The sequence below is a fragment of the Formica exsecta genome, unplaced genomic scaffold (genome assembly GCF_003651465.1).
Source record: "Formica exsecta isolate Colony F162 unplaced genomic scaffold, ASM365146v1 scaffold47, whole genome shotgun sequence".
Taxonomy (NCBI): domain Eukaryota; kingdom Metazoa; phylum Arthropoda; class Insecta; order Hymenoptera; family Formicidae; genus Formica; species Formica exsecta.
Window position 1 is genome coordinate 1396378 of NW_021851936.1, and position 25105 is coordinate 1421482.

The window sequence follows — 25105 nt, forward strand, 5'->3', positions numbered from 1 at the left end:
ACGTTCTTACGGTCCGCTTACGGCACTATCATCTTCATAGCATCCTTTATTTCGTACTCACGAACACGTGAATATCTCAAAATCGTTTTTTGGCTCGGGGCGACATAAAGCTCTTGTCAGCACTGGAGAAATATGATTTTATCTCGAACAGATAACGCGTCTAAGACGATGATGAGGATATCCCTGAAATTTAATTTTCTAAAGTTCTTCAATTTTCAACGTTAAAAATAATTTTATGACTCGCTTTAAATTTTTGCCGAAAGGCAAATCAAAATAAAAATTTAAATTTATTTTGAAATTTATTGCAAAGTTTAAAATAAGCTGTATAATGAAGGGATAATAAAAAGTGTAATATACATATTTTTTTTTTTTTTTTACAATTTTATACATTTTTATCTTAAAATTTTGCAGATAAAAGAAAATTTAAATTTGCAAATTCTAGATTGATTTTGTATAAAATTATTTTTTAGTTTTATTCTTATTTGTGAATCTATATTTGAATCTCACAAACGCGCCATGTGACATGTATATACTATTGAATTTATTCTCTTTTCTCTTTTTCTTTTACTCTCTCTCACTCTCGTATTATGCAAATCCGCCGTGGTGAGCGCGATCACGAACCTTTGGTTGAAGGATGCAGTACAGTTGGGCGATGTCATGGCTTAGGACGATTCTGTATGAGCTACCGGGAGGGGTCACTTCTGGGACGTAAATCCCCGAATAGTGATTGGCAAGTTCTCGACGATCTCATGGGATATATCATCAGGTCACGACTGCGACAGTTTCAGTCTGGGAAGTCTTTTCTTCGAAGCTACTTATTGTGAATACCGATTTCTTGCGAATTGCGTGCTCCGCTATTCACAAAAAATCGCGGATTTTAGATGTATATTTGATAAAATTCTTATTGATTTTAAAAAACTGGAATATATCATGAAATTATGAAAATTATAAAAATTTATTAATCTGTTTTTATAAATCTAATCTCTTTAATATCGCTTAAAAATATGTTAACATTCCTATATAAAGAGAATACATAGAGAGTGGCGAACATATTATAGAAAAAAATATATTTTTTTTATCAAATTTTAATGTAACAATTAATTGCATCTGTTTTGTTATATCAATAGCGGATGATATTTTGGAATATATCGGCTAAAACATAGATTTTTTAAGTTTACGATTTTCACATTTTTAGAAAAATGGATTTAGAATTCATTGTTATACGAAATCCTTTAATTCTTAAACATATTTATAATAATGCACGAAATGTTAAAATAAGTCCTTTTGTAATACGCAATTCCACTTGCAATTAAGAAGATTGTTATCGAGGCAATGCTATCCGATTATATTTCGCTCATTTTGATTCCTATTCTTGTCCAATCTTTTTGATAGAGAAGTGTAAGGAGAAAAAAAAAAACGTTTCTTCGTGCGTGTGAGGATCTCATGCGATCATCAGTTATTGTTCCGCGGATGAGATTGTGGGAAGAAATATTGCGCTAGAATAGTGTAACGCAACTGACAACCTGCTATCTTAAAAGAACACGTGTGCACATATAGTCTATTTTCCACGCCAAACGTTCCAACAGTTATAATCCTCGAGATTGCAATGAGAGATTACAAAAAAAAAAAAAAAAATCGAATCAATATGTTTGATAACTGGACGATTACTTTAATATTGATGACACATTCTATAGACCATTCATCATAATGTATGTGTATATATACGGATATAAATTCAATTATAAATTTTTAAATTTTAGATACATTATTTTGAATCATTTATTTGGATTTTTATAAATTATTTCTGTTCTTTAAATTAATTAATTTTGATTGGTATTTGGTTGGTCCATTCAAATAGCATCTGATATGAAGTTTTGGTCGATAAATTGACCATCGACAATACACATATCGTTATATTGAATTTATGTCATGAAAAATCGTATGAATAATCATATAATTAATTGATCATTGGACATTAAATATAAGATTCTAAGAAGCGTAATAAATGTAATAAAAGTACACGCGAAATATATATTGTGACACGTGTCAATATCGTGTTAAATTATCACTTCGACATATCGCGATGCATATATCATCCTCTCACGAGCTATTGAATATAATAATAGATATATATATATATATAAGTCGTAAAAATCGTTTATAGCAGTTGTGTTAATTTAATTAGTCCTGTAAACATGACAATTGCTACGTGATATTTGACGTGACACATTTATTAACACATTTAAAACATTTATACATAAATCTTCGCGTACATTGTATTAAATTTACCATTTAATCTGTGATTTATATACTCTTTTTTTAATTAAATTTTTCTTATTGTTTTAAATGCAACAAGAGTAGGATTATGTCCTTTTTCGTGAATGAAATGAAGCATTTATATATGCAGTGTACAAGTATTTCTAAAAAAATCCCAGGTATGGTATGCAGATTTTAAATATACCTAGTAAAGTAATTATATACATCTCAAAATTCGGCATGTCGTTGAAGATCTCTTACAATTAACATTTTAAGTTTTTGTCGAAGTAGCTGTTTAAAATTAATTGGAGATAAAGTTCCATTAACAATTTATATTTCTGATATTTAATCCGCTAAAACGTTTTTACGTTCAATATATAGTATCGACTTAATTAAGCCACTGTTCAGTATTTTGCCAAAAGACTGCCGATTGCAAATTATCACGAGAAATCGCGTTATCACAAGCGTTGGGTAAATCATACGATCGCGTAGAAAATTCGATTAGGTCGACGTCAAATCGAAAGGCAAACGACTGGGAATGATTTGTTGCACAAACGAACCGCTCATTCGACGGTTCTATTAAAACTAGTGGAAACGCGCGGTCCGATAAACTTTAGAAGCAAGCAAAAATTCTGCCGGAGGTTTCGACCGATCAAATCGATAATCACCGGCACTGCATTGAAAGGCAAATTAATAGTCGACGGGGAGTGAAATGTGCACGAACGAGGGAAACGGGCAACTATTAACCCCTTGCTTTCCATACTGGCAGTAGGTCGACAGTCACTTCCGCTTGTTTTTTTTTTCGCGTAATTGGGTTGAACGATAAAACATGATGCATGTATGGAAGTCTGCATAAATCAGTATATGTAATCGAAAGGGAATACAATATGAAACATTTGTTATATTTGATGAGAAATACTTAGGGGATGACAGAATTAAAACGAGCAATATTTGCATAAATTTTAAAGATAATTGGATATAAGAAAAAATGCATCTCTAATAAAATTTTAAATTTTAATTATTAGTCGTTCAATGCATATGATAGTATTTGGATAATATGATTCTAGTGTTCGAACAACTCTACATGCTTCATATGACACAATTCTTTGACTATTCTTTAATGATGATAAATCATCATGATTTATCATTTTATGAGAGTACCACAAATAATTATAAATTTCTATTGTGTCGCATACTAACATAATATTTTTTTATTATTATTTCTTTCTCTAATTCTTGATTGCATATCCATATCCGTATGCATATTTTAAATACCTTCCTACATACAATACGAAAAAAAAAAGATTTGTTTAGAAAAGACGAAAGTATGAAAAAAATAAAATTAAAAAAATAAGTAAATTTTCCACAATAGCCATTCGTTACTCGCAACCCCGAGGGTTGAGCTTTCGGTCGCGGGTCACGCGGAGTCGAGGAAGTGGAGCAAGTAGTGAAGGAGCGCGGGTGGTCGGTCTTTCTCGCGTGAGGGGCATCACGCTAGTTTTTCTCACTCGCTCGTGTTCGCGCTAGCGCGAATGTTAATGTTAGCGTTACCGGGAGCGAGCGGGCGAGCAGGCGAGCAGGCCGCGATCGGAGGCGGGTACGCGGTCCTTGGCGTTTCCCTTCTCCGTTTCGCGACTAGCACGTGATGTGGGGATGGCGCAAGCGCAATATCCTCTCTGTTCCCCGCCGCCACGACCGCCAACCATCACCACCACCGCTGTCGCTGCTGCTGCTGCTGCTGCTGCTGCCGCCGCCACCACCGCCGCCGCCGCCGCCGCCGCCGCCGCCGCTGCTTGTCTGTCCTTCTTCGCCCCCGGCCGACCAGCAACCCCCTTCTCCGGTCAGACCCCCAGTCGCGTCCACTCCGTACCACCAACGTGGATGTCACGTGATCGGCCAGCAGCCAATCGACGCCCGCTAATGAGCGGCTGTGCGCCGTGCCAGCGTTTAATTAATCGCCCGGCGTCGCTGCATCGACGGCAGCCGGTGCAGCTGCGCGGACCGCATCCGGGACAGACGGCAGGTTCAAAGTAATGGTGTGTTTTCAGAGACGCATCAGAGTTATCTCGAGATCATTTTAAATGTCCATGTTTATATATTTTAGATCAATTTCTTTGAGGTTCGACCTAATTAATTTTATTCGTAAAACTCTTTGTTTTTTCGCGAAAAATATATTTTATTATATAACATTAGATGTAAAAATGAAACTCATTTACTCTTAATTTTTTTTTCTTAATTGATCGCATTTTCTCTGTATAATAGATTTTGACTACTATATATTTATAGTCGAAACTTTTAAGAAAACAATTTTAATTCTAGGTGAATGGGATCATCATTAGAGACTAATGCAGCGATTAATCCATAATTGATAAATTTTGATAATATTTTGTTAGATCAGTAAAAATGCATTTACATGCATTTAAAGGTAAAAGCACACATTAATAAAACGAATAACCGAAGGTGTGAATAAATAAATTGTAAGCAAAGACAATTTCCAAAACATTCCTCTGAGTTTTCTACAGAAGACAATAAACATCACGTTGAATAATGTAATCGACATCTTATCGAATATCATCATGCTAGGGTGCAGTCTTGGTCTTAGCATGCCAATGATCGGAATACTCACGTAGGTGTCATCGATGCAAATGATGCTGCCACTGCCGCCACCGCCGCCGCCGCATGCCCCTCTCCCCGCGACGCCCCTTCCCCCCGCCCCGCGCCGAGAGCGCAGTGTCGCGTCGAACCTCTCGCAGAGCGCGTCGCACGTCCGAGTACCGGCCGCCGCCCGTCATCAGTAGTCGCCGTACCGCGCAGCCACGTAACCTCTCACCTTCTCCTTAGTTTTTAGTAGTCGGTAGTGTGAGGAGAGTGCGGAGAAAGAGAGAGAGAGCGAGAGAGAGAGAGAGAAAGAGAGAGAAGGAGAAAGCAATCGGCGAAGAGACAAGAGAAGAGTAATAATCGGAATCAAGAGAGCGAGCGAGAGGTCGACAGCCTTTTTCCCTCGTGTACACTCTATTAGTCGTCGTCGTCATCATCCTCGTACTCGTCATCCTCGTCGTTGTCGTCGCCGTCGTCATCTTTCACCGCCGTCTCGTTGTCATCGTCGTTATTCGGCGCGACGAGCGCGGGGCATTCTCTGACCCGCAAAAATCCGTTCGCAACATCTCCTTTTCGCCGTCAATAATCGCGCTGTCATTGTAGTGCCGCGCGCGATTATCAACCACTCTCTCCGTGATCCGCGGAGTGAACGAACGAAAGATAAATAGAGCGATAGAAGGCAAGAGACCGTAGATCGCGGGAGGAAGAGTTACGAAACGCGCAGCGGGAGCTCATCACCGGCGCCGAGAGCAAGTTTCGAGCAAGGAAGTCTTGTGCGCGCCGTGACAGCAACAACCCCTTCACGCACGGTCACGAGCAATCAAGCGCGACGACGCTCGCCGCTGCCGTCGGCGACGAGGACACCGTTCCCGATCGCACGTAACAACATCAACAGCAACTAAGCACGACAACAACAGACAGCACCGCTCCGGACGGATACGCGAGCAAACTCTCGACGAGCGCCGTCGCTTCCACACCGGGCACGCGAGAGTCTCGCGACTACGACGACGACAGCGAGTAATCGTGCGCCGCGCGTCGTTATGGAGTCCCAGAATCAGGAGATCGTAGCGAGTGGCTCACCCGCCGAGGTGCCGAACGATCCAGGGTACGGAGAAAGAGGGAAAACACAAGAGAGAATGCGGGGAGGTTGTCACCGTCCACCACGTGAACGGCGCGGCCTCCGTTTAAAACTCCCAGGCAACTCCCGAAACGTTTCACTACATCGACCATCAACGATCGACCACACGAGAGAGAACGGATAGGAGAGGGTGGGAGGGAGGGAGAGAGAGTGTGTGAGAGAATGAGAGAGAAAGAGCGGGTGCGAGAGAAGATGTATGTATGCGTGAATGCGTGGGAGAGTGTGAAAGGAGAAAGAGAGGATGGGCGAGAGGGGGGAAAATGGGAGCACATTCGTTCTCAGTGCGTTGATATGATGCCGCGCGTCGTTCGTTCGTTCGTTCATTCTCGGGGAAAGCTTGTGTTTTCTGTTATCCTGTTTCGTGTTAGTGCCGGTTGACGTCGTCGGTCGCTTCCTAAAACGGATCGGTATACTACTTGCCATGGTTTCGACCTCACCGGTCACCGTCGACGACGACGCGGATGCCGCCGTGGATCACGCATGGTGTTTATGTTTGCCGGGCGCATGAATATGCGTACCTCTCCTCGGACCGGTGGCGCCTTCTTTCAATGTTTGGCGTTGCCCCTCTCCCGCGATACCGATGGGGGGCGGTTGTGGGGGTGGGGAAGAGGGTCAGATGAATGGGAAAGAAGGAGGAGAGAGGTAGAGGAGATGACGTCACCTTTGAATCTGCCGCCAGCCGGCATACTTTGCAGCCTCGAAAGAACGCGAAATTCTGGAATACACCACACGTGAAGACACCACCCTGTCTTGTAATGACCACGTGGTGGATCCACTCTTTCGACGAAATCACGCGTGTTTCTGTCACGTGATTGTCCCGAAACGAGGCGCGACAGATGCTCCACTTCTCTCCTCAGCAATGTGCAGTGATCTTGAGTTGATCTTTAAAAAATTGTCATTTTAATTAATAACTAGATCAATTTAATGTCAATTTGATATATATTTGAAAATGCGTGGTTTCGCCTATTGTTAGATTCAATTGTGGTTGATCAATTACATTATTTTTCTGTCGAGAGAGAGATAGTAAAGTATCGAATCAATTCTATTCGTTAGAGAGAGATTGTTCGTATCCGGTTTAACATTCTCTGATATCTTTATATTTGAGACAACGTGATAGTTTCATTCAATTTTAATTGTGATTAACAAACTGATAAGATCACACTTTTGATTATAACGTTTGTGGAATAACAAGTTGACTGGTATTGCTTAGATTATATTGTGATTCATCCTATGATATCTTAAAAGTTTGAGACGTGATAATTTTGCCTAGTTTTGTTCATGACTAATGAATTGATTAAATCATGTTACTATTATTAGCCCGAGGTATCGATCAGTGTTCGCTCTGTATTTGATTTAATGTTTATTCGGTGGCGTTATATTTTTGATTGACAACTTGATTGAATAATAATTTTATTCTACCTGCTGACGTGAAATAGTAAACAATTCGGATTTTCTTCTCCGGAAATTATCTTATTGCGTGTTGCTGTTGTCCATTGGACTGTTTTTCACATAACGAGAAATCATGAGTTTTCAATTTTATATAGATAGACATTTCGTCATTTATTTTGTTTTTAATAGTGCTGAGAAAATGCAATAACTTCTATTTATGTGCAATTTGAATAACTTTTCACACATTCAATATACAGAAATATATTTGCAAGAAGAAAATTATAAATATATATATATATATATATATATTTATAATTTTCTTCTTGCAAATATATTTCTGTATATTGAATGTGTGAAAAGTTATTCAAATTGCACATAAATAGAAGTTATTGCATTTTCTCAGCACTATTAAAAACAAAATAAATGACGAAATGTCTATCTATATAAAATTGAAAACTCATGATTTCTCGTTATGTGAAAAACAGTCCAATGGACAACAGCAACACGCAATAAGATAATTTCCGGAGAAGAAAATCCGAATTGTTTACTATTTCACGGTATTTATTGAGTGCAGACATTCAAACTTCTTTAAGTTATATTTTAATATTTGACACGTTTAAGATCAAGAGCAATATTCAGATGTAGTGTTTCAATTTTATATTAAATTAAAGATTAGTTCTGGAACTGATTATATTGATAAGAAAGTAGTCAAAATTGTTGATATAATCCATGTAGCTTTTAAGAGTCATGACGTAATGTCAGTTGCATTATTTAATAAAACTTTTGAATAAAATTCGACATATTTGTTTTCCGAATCGATATTAAATTTAAATGTATTCTGAAACATGAATATATCCATGAAATAATTCGAATGAAAATTGTATGGTATTGAAAAGTCTTTATCTGCGTGTTTAAATTTTACAAGGAAAGTTGCAATATTAGAATTTTGACACTTGTTTTTTTTTTTTAATGGCTATACATAAACATATTTATGATTTATATAATATTTGACTATATATAAATATCCGGTTAAATTTTTTAATATGATCTGATGCTTGAAACAGTATTCAATGATATTGGAATTAAATGTAATTTATCTTGATTCATTTATCTTGTTGATAGACGCAATGCCAAATATACAATCAACATAAAATAATTACACAACAACCAAGATATTGATAATTTATTTTTATCCAAAGAGATACTGCTTTTATAGGAAAATAATAATATTGATTGATATTAATATATATAAAGTTTTATGAATCTCACATCGAAACAATACCTCAGATTATAACCAGTTCCAGATTTAACTCTTACGATGATTAGAAGCTAGAAAACAGTAGCCTACTTTGATTCCTTCAATTCGGAAGATTTAGATAGATAGCTGGATGGCGATAGAACTATAGGGAGAAGGCGGGGGAGGGAGAAGAGATAGCAGGAGAGGGAAGGGAGGAGAGTCCGCGTGGGAGGAAGATGGCTATATCGCGGCCTCGGAAAATCGATGTTCAAATGCACCACCACGTGATTACGTCCACAAAGCGGGAGCGTTATCTCGACGTGTAATAATGCGAGGCGCGATTATTTACGACGACGATGATGAAGAGCGAACAGGAATGGGGAGGGGAGGGGAACAGGGGGGCTTCTCGTCCGTGAGATGGAAGAGGGAGGGGATCATGAATGAAAAGGATGGGTGGTCGTTTCCTTATCGACGCGCGCTGACGGATACTTAAGCCGGCTAATTAATGACGCGTACGTGAATCGATTATGGTCACTGCCGAGAACTTCCCCACTTATACGGAAAGTGCGATTCGCTTCCTCGGAGATCGGCGGTTACCCTAGCAGATGATCATCTTTTTTGATCGGCCAGTTTATTTACGGACCGGTTCGTGCCGCGTTTTTATCTTACGCGACTTATCTAAAGAGTCCAAACCCATCGTTTTTTTTTTTTATCGTTCGATGACCTTGATAGCGGAGGTTTTTTGTCTAAAATTCTCTGTGGCGCTAGAATTATCGTAAAGCTTGGCAAATTCACGTTGTTCAGTCGTATAAATTATTAGTCAATAATCACGTGTATTATTCATCGATCCTTTATGCCGGATAATAATTAGCAGTTATTAGATTTTCTGTATTGGAATAGTGATTGATAAGCAACACGTTCATGTTAGGCTCTCTTTCTTTTTCGATAAAGAAATTTTAAATGAATTAATATGATCAACAATTTTCTGATTTTCTGTTATATTCAAAGATTGAAGAACTTAAATGTTTTTCCTATTTAAAAAGTTTAAAGAAAGATGCAAAAATTCTAAACTTTAAATTGGATTCTTTAATTTTTTGGATTCTCTAATAATTGTTCAAACTTTGTAATAGCGATAATAAATTAAGTAAATTTTAGAATATTACGTGTTGCTTAGATCTAATTCCACGTGTCATTTATATTCGTTTATTTTGAAAGAATAAGATAAATTGCGCGCAGCGCGTACATCTTCTAGCGGCACAAAGTCGAGATGGGCGGAACTTTTATTGTACAGAAAAGTAAAATAGCAAAGATTGGGTTGATGGATTGATTCATTGGTGAATGTATGAGGGGAACCGTATACGAAGAAAAGGAGGGATATGAAGAGGAAAGACGAGACGGGTGTTGTTCGATTGTTGGTTGATGTGTGGTGACACCTGCTGCCAAGGGCGGGAGACTGCGCAGGGGGTCGCAAAGTAGTACCGGAAGTTACCCTCTGCTGGCAGTCTCCCCGCGTCCGCTTCCTCTTCCGCCGATGACCCGCGACCGGACGGCGAGCCTGATGGAATCGTCTTTCTTTTCTAGGAAAATGTTCATCGGCGGCCTGTCTTGGCAGACCAGTCCAGGTATGTGACAGACACGTAATAGCGATCGAATCCCGTCGATTTGACAACTCTGTACGATGGATGCCAATGGCATCCACCGGTTGAGAACAAGTCCCGTTTTACAAGAGCGCGAGTCTGATCGTTGCAGATATTATTTCCTTCTGCGCGTCGTCGCGGTCATTATTTACCGACTTATACAACGACACGCGTTTTTCTCGCGATGTGCTGAGTATCATTGAGGAATATCGTTATTGACAAGTTGAAAAGCGGCTTTTTTATGACGATGCCATCATTAACGGGAACTTGACTAACGGACTTTGATGACTGAATTCTTCTTTAAGAAAGTTTCAGTCCGTTACGTGTTGCACCTTTTATTCCAACTGTTATTATTCAATATTCAGCACGTCTTATAAGTTAGCGGAACAAAATGAGCAGAATCAATTCTAATTAATATTTTTATTTGTTGCTCATTTGTTGCTAAAAAGTTGCCAAAAAAAAAAATTTGTTGCTCTGTAAGTTTTAAAAAAAAATGATGTTCCGCTAAAGGAAGATTAAGTTAGCGGAACAATATATATATATAGCAACAAAATTGTACATAACAATAATATAAGAATTTGTTGCTAATTTGTTGCTCTCGAAATATGCAAGTTCCGAATTTGTTGCTTACGAAATAAGTATAAATAATGCCGGAAAGCCGCACAGCGTGCAAACTTACAAGAGTAAACCATCAGAAAAAAATTTGTTGCTCGCTTAAATTTAGTGCTGACGTATTGGCTGAATTTGTTGCTCTCCAAATATGCAAGTTCCTAATTTGTTGCTTGCAAAATAAGTATAAATAATGCCGGAAAGCCGCACAGCGTGCAAACTTACAAGAGTAAACCACCAGAAAAAAATTTGTTGCTAGCTTAAATTTGATACTGACGTATTGTCTGAATTTGTTGCTCTCGAAATATGCAAGTTCCGAATTTGTTGCTTGCAAAATAAGAATAAATAATGCCGGAAAGCCGCACAGCGTGCAAACTTACAAGAGTAAACCACCAGAAAAAAATTTGTTGCTAGCTTAAATTTGATACTGACGTATTGTCTGAATTTGTTGCTCTCGAAATATGCAAGTTCCGAATTTGTTGCTTGCAAAATAAGAATAAATAATGCCGGAAAGCCGCACAGCGTGCAAACTTACAAGAGTAAACCATCAGAAAAAAATTTGTTGCTCGCTTAAATTTAGTGCTGACGTATTGGCTGAATTTGTTGCTCTCCAAATATGCAAGTTCCTAATTTGTTGCTTGCAAAATAAGTATAAATAATGCCGAAAAGCCGCACAGCGTGCAAACTTACAAGAGTAAACCACCAGAAAAAAATTTGTTGCTAGCTTAAATTTGATACTGACGTATTGTCTGAATTTGTTGCTCTCGAAATATGCAAGTTCCGAATTTGTTGCTTGCAAAATAAGAATAAATAATGCCGGAAAGCCGCACAGCGTGCAAACTTACAAGAGTAAACCACCAGAAAAAAATTTGTTGCTAGCTTAAATTTGATACTGACGTATTGTCTGAATTTGTTGCTCTCGAAATATGCAACTTCCGAATTTGTTGCTTGCAAAATAAGAATAAATAATGCCGGAAAGCCGCACAGCGTGCAAACTTACAAGAGTAAACAATCAGAAAAAAATTTGTTGCTCGCTTAAATTTAGTGCTGACGTATTGGCTGAATTTGTTGCTCTCAAAATATGCAACTTCCGAATTTGTTGCTTGCAAAATAAGAATAAATAATGCCGGAAAGCCGCACAGCGTGCAAACTTACAAGAGTAAACAATCAGAAAAAAATTTGTTGCTCGCTTAAATTTGATACTAACGTATTGTCTGAATTTGTTGCTCTCGAAATATACAACTTCCGAATTTGTTGCTTGCAAAATAAGTATAAATAATGCCAGAAAGCCACATAGCGTGCAAACTTACAAGAGTAAACCACCAGAAAAAAATTTGTTGCTAGCTTAAATTTGATACTGACGTATTGTCTGAATTTGTTGCTCTCGAAATATACAACTTCCGAATTTGTTGCTTGCAAAATAAGAATAAATAATGCCGGAAAGCCGCACAGCGTGCAAACTTACAAGAGTAAACCACCAGAAAAAAATTTGTTGCTAGCTTAAATTTGATACTGACGTATTGTCTGAATTTGTTGCTCTCGAAATATACAACTTCCGAATTTGTTGCTTGCAAAATAAGAATAAATAATGCCGGAAAGCCGCACAGCGTGCAAACTTACAAGAGTAAACAATCAGAAAAAAATTTGTTGCTCGCTTAAATTTGATACTAACGTATTGTCTGAATTTGTTGCTCTCGAAATATACAACTTCCGAATTTGTTGCTTGCAAAATAAGAATAAATAATGCCGGAAAGCCGCACAGCGTGCAAACTTACAAGAGTAAACAATCAGAAAAAAATTTGTTGCTCGCTTAAATTTGATACTAACGTATTGTCTGAATTTGTTGCTCTCGAAATATACAACTTCCGAATTTGTTGCTTGCAAAATAAGTATAAATAATGCCAGAAAGCCACATAGCGTGCAAACTTACAAGAGTAAACCACCAGAAAAAAATTTGTTGCTACTGACGTATTGTCTGAATTTGTTGCTCTCGAAATATGCAAGTTCCGAATTTGTTGCTTGCGAAATAAATATAAATAATGCCGGAAAGCCACACAGCGTGCAAACTTACAAAAGTGAACCAACAGAAAAAAGTTTGTTGCTCGCTTAAATTTGGTACTGACGTATTGTCTGAATTTGTTGCTCTCGAAATATGCAAGTTCCGAATTTGTTGCTTGCGAAATAAATATAAATAATGCCGGAAAGCCACACAGCGTGCAAACTTACAAAAGTGAACCAACAGAAAAAAGTTTGTTGCTCGCTTAAATTTGGTACTGATATGTCTGAATTTATTCAATTATTAATATATGTTTTAAATAAATTATAGAATTGAATAAAACAAATTCTAAGAATTTTGTATTCCATAGACATAATTTTTTTTGTTTTACTTTAGGAGAATACCGCTAATCTCTGATAACTTTGCATGTTATCCGATATTATTCAAACTTATTTTGCGAGCAACAAATTCGGAACTTGTATATTTTGGGAGCAACAAATTCGGACAATACGTCAGTATCAAATTTAAGCGAGCAACACATTTTTTTCTGTTGGTTTACTCTTGTAAGTTTGCACGCTATGTGGCTTTCTGGCATTATTTATACTTATTTTGCAAGCAACAAATTTGGAACTTGCATATTTCGAGAGCAACAAATTCAGACAATACGTCAGTATCAAATTTAAGCGAGCAACACATTTTTTTCTGTTGGTTTACTCTTGTAAGTTTGCACGCTGTGCGGCTTTCCGGCATTATTTATACTTATTTTGCAAGCAACAAATTCGGAAGTTGTATATTTCGAGAGCAACAAATTCAGACCATATATCAGTACCAGATTTAAGCGAGCAACAAATTTTTTTCTGATGGTTTACTCTTGTAAGTTTGCACGCTGTGCGGCTTTCCGGCATTATTTATTCTTATTTTGCAAGCAACAAATTCGGAACTTGCATATTTCGAGAGCAACAAATTAGCAACAAATTCTTATATTATTGTTATGTACAATTTTGTTGCTATATATATATTGTTCCGCTAACTTAATCTTCCTTTAGCGGAACATCATTTTTTTTTAAAACTTACAGAGCAACAAATTTTTTTCTTTGGCAACTTTTTAGCAACAAATGAGCAACAAATAAAAATATTAATTAGAATTGATTCTGCTCATTCTGTTCCGCTAACTTATAAGACGTATATTCAGCGATTAAGCTGACAGAATTAAAATTACGTTAAAAGAAATAAAAGCAATTTTACATTAATTGAACAATAAAATATTTATTTATATTTAAATGAGAACAATTTACTGAAACATTTTCTGTTATAAAATAATTTATAATTAAATTTTTCATTAAACTTATACCAAGAAAATATCTCTTTATTTTGTAACAGAGAATGATGTGTCTCATATGAATATCATCTCCGAAAAATAATTTTTTTATGAAAAATATATTTATAGCAGCATTATCGCATCGCGGAATATTGTTTTGAAATATTTCTAGTCCATTATTTTTAAAAAGCTAAAAAGTGATTTTAAAAGAATTTGTATTCTTTGTAAAGAAGAAGAATTTTTTGAGAAATAGTAGCGGATGTCAGTTGCGGTAAATTCTGACAATGATTTAAAAATTATTAACACTGACTGTTTCATAATCTGACATATCCTCCTTTATTCCGTGGCGAATAATGTTGCCGAAAAATGCCATCAAAAAGTTGAAAGAGTATGCTTTCTGAAACTTCAGGAAATATCAAATTTTTATATTTTTTACTGTTTTACAACATGACGTATTTCTTTATTTTGTGTCATAAAGTGTTTTGTGCTACATATTGCTCTAAAAAGTACTTTTTAGTTTAAAAAAAGAAATATATACGAAAAATGGTAGAATTTAATGCCAAGTTTCGTGCGTTACGTAATGACGTCGGTATTTTTACATAGTTTTGTAAAGGCTAAAAGATTACCCATGTTAACACATTTGGGACCTTAAATAATGATACATAGACAGCTTTGTATTATATACTACGTTATATCTTTTTGCGATGCAAAACATTTTCAAAAGAATCGTCTTTTTAATGTTTAAGAAGAAAGAAATAACAAGAAAACTCGAATGATAGAACTCAATTCTGTCCTGTATAAGATGTATCTTTAAAGAAATGAAAAATATGTATATGAAAAACTATAGAAATTAATATCAATCTTTATTACGTAATGTCATTTATATTTTTGCAAATTTATCAAGTCTATTTCGAAAACTAAAGATGATACGACTCTCTCTTGTTGACACATTTCGATGTTTCAAAATATAGACAGCTTTATAAATACGGACTGTCATCTTCTTGCTTACTTTGCTTCTTCGACTATGCTCTTATTGCGACTGAAAACAAATGGTAGAAAATATATTTTCATATATTTTGGGAAAGCTATATAAAAATAATGATGACGAAACCAGAATGGAATATATTCCTATTTCCCCTTCTCCACCTCTGTTCTGTAATATGCGATTAAAGTTTATTACATTGGCACAATAATGATATACGATACGCCACTTAATAATACCACGCAGAGGAAACATGTTACGAAATGAACGAACAGAGATGCTCGCGGCCGTATTTTACAGAATACTTATGATTATGGTCATGTATTAGCGTCGGTTTTTTCACGATATCTAATCAGATCGGCTTAATGATGCCCGCGTGCTAATCTTATTCACTTTCGTTACCTTCGCGTTCATTAAAAGTGTTGCCGACGATCTCTTTCTGTAAGATTTATTATGTTTTGTCATGATATAATATTTAAATGTTTTATATGTGGAGTTCATCAAATTAAATTAAAATTTATAAATACTTAAAGATGATTGTTTTATAACAAAAATATGTTTATATTATAATCGTGTTATATACATAGGGTATTATCATTATTAATATTGTGTATACCAAAGGCAGAAGGATAAATATTTATTATATTAGTAATATTTTATACTAAGGGGAGAGTGATATATAAATATTATTATATTATTATAAATTAATAATATAATATAATTAATAATATAATAATATAATTAATAATATAATACAATTATGTGTATAAGTATGTGCTGTTTGGAGATATAATCATCGTATATGTAGAATTGTCTATATAATATATAATATGAGATTTTGTCTTGCAATTACGTGTCGCTAGTTTTTGTTCCAATATTCTTTAGCAATGAGTTCTTTTCAAATATAGCTAAAAGAATACGAGGAGCGAACTCATTAGCGTTATTTGCCGTTGTTGCATAAGTCGTATCTTTATCTCGCATGTTTCTTGCCATCCCGCTCGTTTCTCGCTCCGCTTTTCGCATCACAATTCACTTTCTTCGCAAGCCATTTACAGAATGTAGACAAATAAGTTTTTTAAACTTCGCAGGCGTGCAGAATGCCGGTACATGTAACTTTTCGAGCAAAACTTAGGGTCCGCGAAATCCCATGTTGACGTTCTAGGACGATAAAAGCTACCAGTGTAACATGAATCCATAAATTAATTTTCCTTGAATTTACACTGCTGTTATGTTTTAGATGGGTTATTACTAAATTGCATCAAAATGAGGTTGTTAATCAATATTCTCTCACCAGATTTGCTAACGCAAAATAGAGTTTATGTGGAATCTGTGTTAGTTTTTCAAAGTTACTTGTATTAAGAGAGTATTAAGTTGCTTGCGCATTATACTATCTACGCATTCACGAAGTTTGTAAATTATCTATTTACATCCTACATAATTGGAAGATGCACAGTGGTTGAGACTCTATTTGCGCACTTCTTTTTCTTTTATATTAAATACATATTTTGTTTGATATCTTTAATGAACTCGGTCTAAGCACGTATAAGTATATAAATAATATACTTCATTTAAATAGTGTACATATTTAAAAGTCATGAATTTTATGATGTTTATTTAAAAGTTTTCATATTTTTCTGAAAGAATTTTTTTAAAACGCGAGAGGCATAAATGTTTCTCAGAGATATTAACAATTATTGCGATTTTACATAAGTGAAACTTTGATAAATCATGAGCCTTCTCTTGATATGTGCGATAAGAGAAATTTAATACATAATAAGCGAAAGTGCATAAATAAAATGTGCACGTTCTTTCCTTTTTTACATTGGAACGATGATATGATACTCGATCTAGAAAAGCAATAGTTGCTGAAATAACATTTTTCTTGGCGTGTTTGAATGATACTGTGACTCGACTGCGTACTGTTGACATTATTCGATATGAATAATTGTCGATCAAATTGTTTGAAATGTTCAACAACATTGGATATCCTTGTAAAGTGTATCAAGCATGATAATAGTGCAATTTAACCGTGGGGCTAACATTTTTAAAAATATATGAATCTGTGTTCCTAGTTTATTTTTATTAACGGAAAGTTTTTCTTATTTAACAATAGACGATACACATCTTTTGCATTAATATATTGCTGAATTTATACTCGGATATATGGGAATATGGTATGAAATCTACTATAATGCAATAGATTAATTCACGGATGATTCTAAACAATTCAGATTATCCTATCTACATTTATAATGTAATCTCTTGATTTATAATACGATACCCTTCCTCAATATGATTGATTTTATATCAAATTATTAGAGATATTCATTCATAGGTAAATCGGAAATAATAGCGCGATTAATTAATTATACAGCGTCAATGTGATTGTTACTAATAATTTAACTATTAATGCGATATATATTTGTCTTATTCGGGCATTCATTCAAATTAAATGTTGTTATTACGTAACTTTCGATTGAAAACATATTCCGCAATTCATGGCTTCTTGTATAAGCGTTTCCTAACAAGCGCCACGACATCTTTGGTGATTCAAACATTAGACTAACGCTTTGGGACCAGTCCAGAGGTTGTGGAAACAATGCACACTACTCGGAACTTACAAGCATGCGTCAGTTTACGCCTGATTTTCGTCACTCTCCCCGAGAGTTAATGTACGAGGTTTACAACAGCTGAGAAATTGTGGCTCAAATGCAAACGTGCTTCGCGTAATTGTTCTCAATAGAGTAATTTCATGATATGTCTTGTTCATTTTCGAAACTATTTTGCCAGCTATTTGATTGAAGCAATATGAATACTATACAGATATATCCGCAATTTATCTACTATGTTCGCTTTGAAAATAAAATCGGATCTAATTTTTTCAACCATAGAAAACGTGACAATATGCAATTGTAACGAATTAGGGATACAAATAACAAAATCTTATTTTTTATTTAATTTCAATTGGACTTTGTAGCGTTCTTTCAATTACGAAATTGAGCTTACAAAGATATTTTGAAGATGTATATTAAAATATCGTAAAAAAATAATATCTACTCAAATTATTGTTCAAAACATTGTTTTATGTTTGCTCAAAAGGTTCGTATAGATGTATGTAAATTCGTGAAAATCGTGAAAATCTAGGACACTTTGATTTGTTTCTTTTTTTTGTCTTCATATTTTTCTTATATTTTTTTCTTTATTTATTCATTATGATATACGCTTTTACTCTGAGATCTATTTATAATAAATTCTCGTTCAATAATTTTTTAAACGAAGAATAAAGATAACGACCGCAAAGTTAGAGATTATTATTAGTCTTTTTGCACAATAATGTATGATATATAAAACATGAACGAGCATACTATCGACTCTCACAGCTGCAGCAAGTTGATCGCAAAGTGCAGACGAGCGAAACCTTTGACGTTTCTCTGTCGTCGTTGTCGTTGTTGGCCTCTTTGTCCTTGTCGTCGTCGTTGTGGTTGCTTCCTCCGCTGCCATTCGTTTCGTCGTCGACGTCGTCATCGTTGTCGTCGTTGTCGTGGTAGTGTCTGATGCAATCGAGCGCAACAGACTCTACTCTCGACTCTCGCTATTTTTAAACGTAATTGCACCCGGCCATTTTAATGGGCGACCAGTGACGGAGATAGAGCCACGACATGGAGAAATAATGGCAAAAATTCGTCGACAAATTTCATCGAGTACATTAACTCTCGGATAAGAAGGTATTGATATTTAATCGTTGCCTGGGAAAATAATACTTAATAATTCAAAATAGAAAAAAAAACCTTGTAAGCGTGATCATAAACTTAAGTAAAGATCTATATTTGATAATAATCAAATATATTTAATCACGATGCTTTTGTTTGGTTTAGCGAATGTCGATCGTGTTTTCTCAATGTTCGAAGGCGACCGAATCGATTTTTAATTACCATGAATTATGCACTTTGCGATAAGATCACAATAGCGAAGTTTGTCACGCGCCGCTCCGCCTGCCCCAGCTTAATGTGGAGCGAAACGAGAGACGTCAGTCGATTAGTCACAGAACACCGCCGTCGTCATCCCTAAACAACGCCAATTAGTACCACTCTAAAGCGGATTATAAATAGTACGTTAGATAGGTCTGGGTTGAATTGGACGAGCTTTAAACCGTGTATTAACGCAGATGACGCATTTTGTATGAATGTGTGTCGTTAGATATATTTTTAGGCTAATTTCAACAAGTGCGTAGTAATTCAATTGCACTGACAATATATTACCGTTGTATTTGATTTTTTCCCGGATCATATAGTTGTAATTTTATAATATATGCACAGATCAAAATTTAATTAAATCGTTTATCTAATTTTATAATTTAAGTAAGGTTTGATAATAATTAATTTAAATATACATACAGAGAGAGTAGAGGGGGGAGGGTATTTAATTAATTTATATAGAGAGCGAGGAAATTAGTAACATGTATTTATATTTGGTTACAAGCGTGTTATTTAATAAATTGATAGCACTATAAGAAAGATTTCTATTACGAGGAAATATTTCTTCTGCAAAAGCAAAAATTTGTTGCGATTTATAATTATCTATTCGGTATAATTAATAGTATATTTCACTTTCTCAGTTATTTATATTACATTTATTTTTATGATCTATAAATATATTGAACAAAATTTTATATTGCATCGATAGTATATTTATTTCGTACGATTGTTGTCAACAACATGTGTGAAGATTTTTGCATCGTCCTATAACTGGGTATTTTAAATATCGATGAACAAAATAAATACTCTCTCTTTTATTTTCCTGAAATATTAACGCAAATCGTGGCTTGTTTTGATCAGGGGCGGGCAAACGTTATTTCCGCTATATTTCACCGAAACATGCAGCACGGTGCGGTATGGCAAATTTCGACCAGTAGAATGTATATCCGTCGAATACGCGACCTGTCGTGGCATCAGAAATATTATTCGCAGATGGATGTCGTTTACAATTTAACGAGTGTTTCAATAAACATTTTTCACCTCGCAGCGTTTTATCGTCACGTGTTTACTGTTGACTTAACCAATAAACGCTTTTCTTATGAAAAAAATATATTGATAGTATATACAAGTACCTGAAGAATATATTTCCTTTTATAGAGCGTTAATATATTGTTTTAAAACTTCATATATTTTATATAATAATATATTGAAATAGAAAAAAAGTGAATTAAAGTGTCTATTGGACAAAATAATAATAAAGTAAAAGAAAATTATATATCAATGATCGAAAATCACACGAATTGAAATATAGTAACAATAAAATAAAATTAATAGAATCATCTCTTAAAAAGAAGCATCTTTTTTATTTTAGAATTTATAATAATATATATATTCAGGTCATGCCAGTTTTCTTCAAAATTTTATGGATTTCTTTTCTCCTATTATATATAATTGTGATATAATATTTTAAAAAAGATTAAAAAGGAAATTAAAAGATTTGTATTTAGTATTTTTCCAATAATATGTAAATTTTTATTTATTATTTTTTATTACTATCCTAAAACTGTTGCACTGTCGTTTTATGGGAAAAAATTCAATTTCATAAAAAAAGTACAAATTTACTAAAATTATTTACGCGGAAATTCACGAACGTGTAAATCTATACATTTTGTGAATTTAAGGATTGACTTTGATTGAAAGGTTTAAAAAAAGATTCAAATAGAATCTGAGTACTTTGAAAACTTTTAAAGCTTTATTTTCTTTACTAGAATATGTTATAATTCTCACTTCGTATCTTTCAAAGTTTGAAAATTATCGATGCCTCGACATGGAAACAAGCGTTCTGCTTAGCTCGGCTTTTAGAATAGTGATCGAAAAAAATGACAATAATTCCGGTATATCCTGCAACACTTTTGCGCGTAGATCTCTTTTCGGAAGAGAGACGGATGGATCGATGACAGTGAACGTGGTTTTGAATATATGTATGTATATATGAATATATATGTATACGTATGCATCGGCAGTCTTTCACACGGTTGACGAACACTCTTATCCGTGAGCATCTCGTTTTGCCGGCTCGCAGATTTCAAACAAGAAGCGCCTTGTGCCGATACGCGTACGTTAGAAAGAATCTCATAACAGTCGCTGTTTCTTTCCTTATCGGGCAAAACGTCGTCACGATCGTGGTTTTTTTTCCCCCTCTCTCCCCCCTTCGGTCTCATATGCGTCGCAAAAGATAAGCTAAAGCTTGCCAGAGATAAAAAGAAATATTGCATGCAATCGGAAGTTGCGAAAAGACACTTAAATAGATGAGATATGCGACAAAAACATGAACAATTTTTTTCTTTTATAAGATTGGTGTTAAAAAAAATGTTAAATATTTGACGAAAATCGCGGCACAGGAATCTGGAATTTCGAGTTTTCCCGATATGACGCTTAGTGTAATTATATATATATCTCTGTTTTATGGACAGTGATAATTGATGTTGTTGAACATTATAATATTTATATAATGTGACATATATATACGTGATCAAAGTATAGCGTAGATATATTTACGTGCTTCTCAACTTGGGGCAAATAAGAGTCTGGAAGGAAAATTGCTATGCTATTGCTAATTACATAAATGTTAGATAATTGATGTATTAATGCATTAATAGAACAGTAATAAATGTGATTAACAGATCTTTTTTATTTTATTTTGAAATGTACATATATCGCTTATGCTGTTAATATTACTTGGCTTTTTATATAAGCCCAGATAAACTATAAACGATTGTGTCTAATGGACATCTTCAAACAGAAGATAACGCATTGATTTTTTTAATGTATTATAAATTTATTGGTCGATAATATTGCATAACAGTTTTCCTTATTTGTCTTTAAATATCAATAAATTCTCGTTTAAAACTAATGAACGATGATAAGAAAAGTAGGACAAGTCACAGACTTGATCTGGGTTACGATTTATGAGAGCGATCCTTTGATTTAATGTTGGCCATTTCGATCGAACATGGAAAATGAAAATTCAGAAGAAGAATAGCGCATCGAGAAAAGCGCTGTATCATAAACCTTGAAAGAAAATTTACTCCACTAGAATATCAACATAATTATGTAACAAGACGAAAAAAAATACTTCTGTTTAATTTAATTTTCATTATTATTATATTTTAATTGATGTAATTTTCAATCACTGATACAGTTTGTTTTTATTTTATATTATTATTGTAATTTTATTCGTTATATACACACACATATGAATTCACTTTTTCATTTATACATATATATAAATACATATTCAATAGGACTCGATTAGGCATGAATTCTTGCATTAGAGAGAGAGTGAAAGAGAAAGAGAGAGAGAGACTCGTCACTGTTCCGTAACGATTGATAATAATAACCGTCATCTCAACTACATCTCCTAATAGAACCACCAGGATTATTACCGTCGACATTTCTGTTTTACGATACTGTAGCGTTTACATAAAACAGCTGCATCCAATGTCTCACATGTTACGAATTGCAGTGGAATCCGTCCGCGACGACGATGGACGCGGAGTAAGTGCATCGCGGAGTGCATCCCAGCGCATCGTTCCCACTGCTTCCCTCCCTATACCCTTCTCCCCCCCCCCTCCCCGCTACCTATCCCGCCAGCGGTCGTTCGCGCCAGATGCTTCGTCGTTTTCTCCTGTCGGGCGCACGTGCTGCTCGTATCGTTCGTTCGTTCGGGCACCGGCCGTTCGGAGATTGTACGAGATGGAGGAGGAGAGGGACGGGTGGCGCGAGAGGATCTCGTCGATGCGAGCATAAATGTTTATGCTTCGTGTCGCTCGATAACGTTCGTTATCGGCACTCTTTGGAGTTCCGCGTCGTGTCGTGCAGCTCGCTAAGTCCGGATGCATTTCGACTTGAACCGCGGAGATGCGAACGAAGCGTTGTAAATCTCTTCTTTTTTTAGAGAGGAAAAAGAGAGAGAAAGAGAGAGGGAGAGAGAGCAATTGCATTAAAATAGAACCGATTGTCTTAATCGTGACAGTTCACTCGATCACTAGATCTCGATAGTACGCATGTGCTTTATAACTTTTTAATGATTCCAAAGAAATCTTGAAAAACTGATTTTTGATGGACAATAGATACGCATGAAGGATAAACGGATGGAAGCTAAATTATTGTATATTGTTTAGAATCTGAAAATTGTCGGAATCTTAAAAATCCGATATATATTTCGGTATTTTTAAGATTTAGAGAATTTTCAACAGCTTAAAAAATGTTGCAATTGATATTTATACACAAATACGATAAAATTATTTTTGAAAAAAAAGAAGATATTTGAAGATATGTTTAACATCATTGCTATTCTCTTGTTTTAATCCATTGATTTGATAGGCTGCATGTTTAAACTGCTTCAAATAACATCATTAAGTACATCACAAGCGGCGAAAGCCAAAGTACCGAATTAAAATTCGCATCGCGTATCGTATTTGCGGCGACTAAGAGATTCAATTAAACGACTCGACGATGTGAATAAGAAATTAAATTAATCGGTGCTAATTAGCGTACAAGAACATAATGGCGTACAACATTAGCCGGGACAAATAAACGATTTCCTCTAATCGATTGTATTTTCTTCTGATTACAAATATTACATGATTATTTTTTATGCGTAAGTGCGGTGAAAAATTACTCTAAAAATAGAGCAAGTTATATCTTTCAAAAATTAAAATTATATATCGTTATCACTTATCTCTTGTTCTAGTAAATTTTGCTTTACCATTTAGAAGAATATAACAGCGGCTAAATACAAGTTATTTAATTTTTCACTGAAAATGACTGTGGTACAATCCTAATATTAATGCATTAGAACGCGTTTTTCGATTTCACATTTTTATAGCGCGCATTGTTCAAACTCGAATTTTTTGGGATTTGACAGGAGAGAGTTTTGGGAGTTCCGGGATGCTGGGAGGAATATGATAGTTGTAATTGGCAAAGCTGCGCAGGAACAAAAAAAAAAAAAAAAAAAAAAAAAAAAAAAAAAAAAAAAAGAAAAAGAAAAAAAATCATTGTCGAACACGTGAACGGGGTCGATGCTGGAGCGCCGGTGGCTGCGCATCGCGAGGATTTCCTGCACGGCATCGGAGCGTTTTAGTTTCCAACAATGGCAGTCATATTGCCCTGCCCCGCATTTCCTACCCCCTTTCGCGAGCTCGATCCTTTCCCACACCGCACTCAAATTCATTCAACGTTTTCAATTAAGGGGTTAGTCCACTTTGCGTCGGCAGTGAGGTGTGACTTTGCGCCGCGAATGCGCGCCATTCTCGCATATTCTAGAACTTTATTCGACCGAAACGCTCATCATTAAAGCTGCGCGATTACACGCGTCTCGACGCGTCTCGAAAGTTTGCCACATAGATTCGGAAAAATAAGAATCTTTCAGTTTAAAAAGTAACCAAGCACTTCATAAATTTCGACTGTAAGAATTTAATGATTTTCTTGTCCGGTATAATATTCGCGAGTTCTATCAATCTTATATATCAATGCATTTTAGCATTCGAGAAGCAGCAACGATGTACACAGATCTGAACATCTTCTACAATTTTAATGTTTTTACATCTTGAAAATCTCGAATTAAAGGATCTTTAACATCTAAGTTTCACGTACCTTTAGAGTCTCTTTAATGACTTAAAAATTTTTAAACTTCTGTACTTTTAAAATTCTTTTCTTTTAAAATATTCATAATTTTTTTTTTCTGAAGTATGAAGTATCTTTCGCTTTTTAATCTGCAAAAAAATGCATATAGCATATATTAAAGCATGCATTAAGATATTTGAGACAACACACATTATAAATGCATAATCAATATATATCGATATAATCATTATATCGTGGAAATTTTATTCGTTTTTGTTACATAACAGTTTGATCCATTCAAATGAATTCTTGTTCACATATGGATTAGAGAGGGAGAGGGAAA

At 35.1% G+C, this 25105-nt stretch overlaps 1 protein-coding gene across 3 annotated transcripts in view; it reads left to right on the forward strand.

The window, feature by feature from the left end:
- The window catches only part of LOC115241169 (RNA-binding protein Musashi homolog Rbp6-like), a 567047-nt gene that overhangs the window by 6371 nt on the left and 535571 nt on the right, over positions 1-25105 (forward strand). Inside the window, exons 1-2 of one of the 3 annotated variants that reach the window (XM_029816791.1) lie at positions 4990-5959; positions 10200-10240. The exons of the other annotated variants lie outside the window; for them this stretch is intronic. Coding sequence (XP_029672651.1) covers positions 5895-5959; positions 10200-10240 — 106 coding nt within the window. The 5' untranslated portion in view covers positions 4990-5894. Of the gene's footprint in view, positions 1-4989; positions 5960-10199; positions 10241-25105 lie in introns of those variants that run through there. 3 annotated transcript variants of the gene reach the window in all.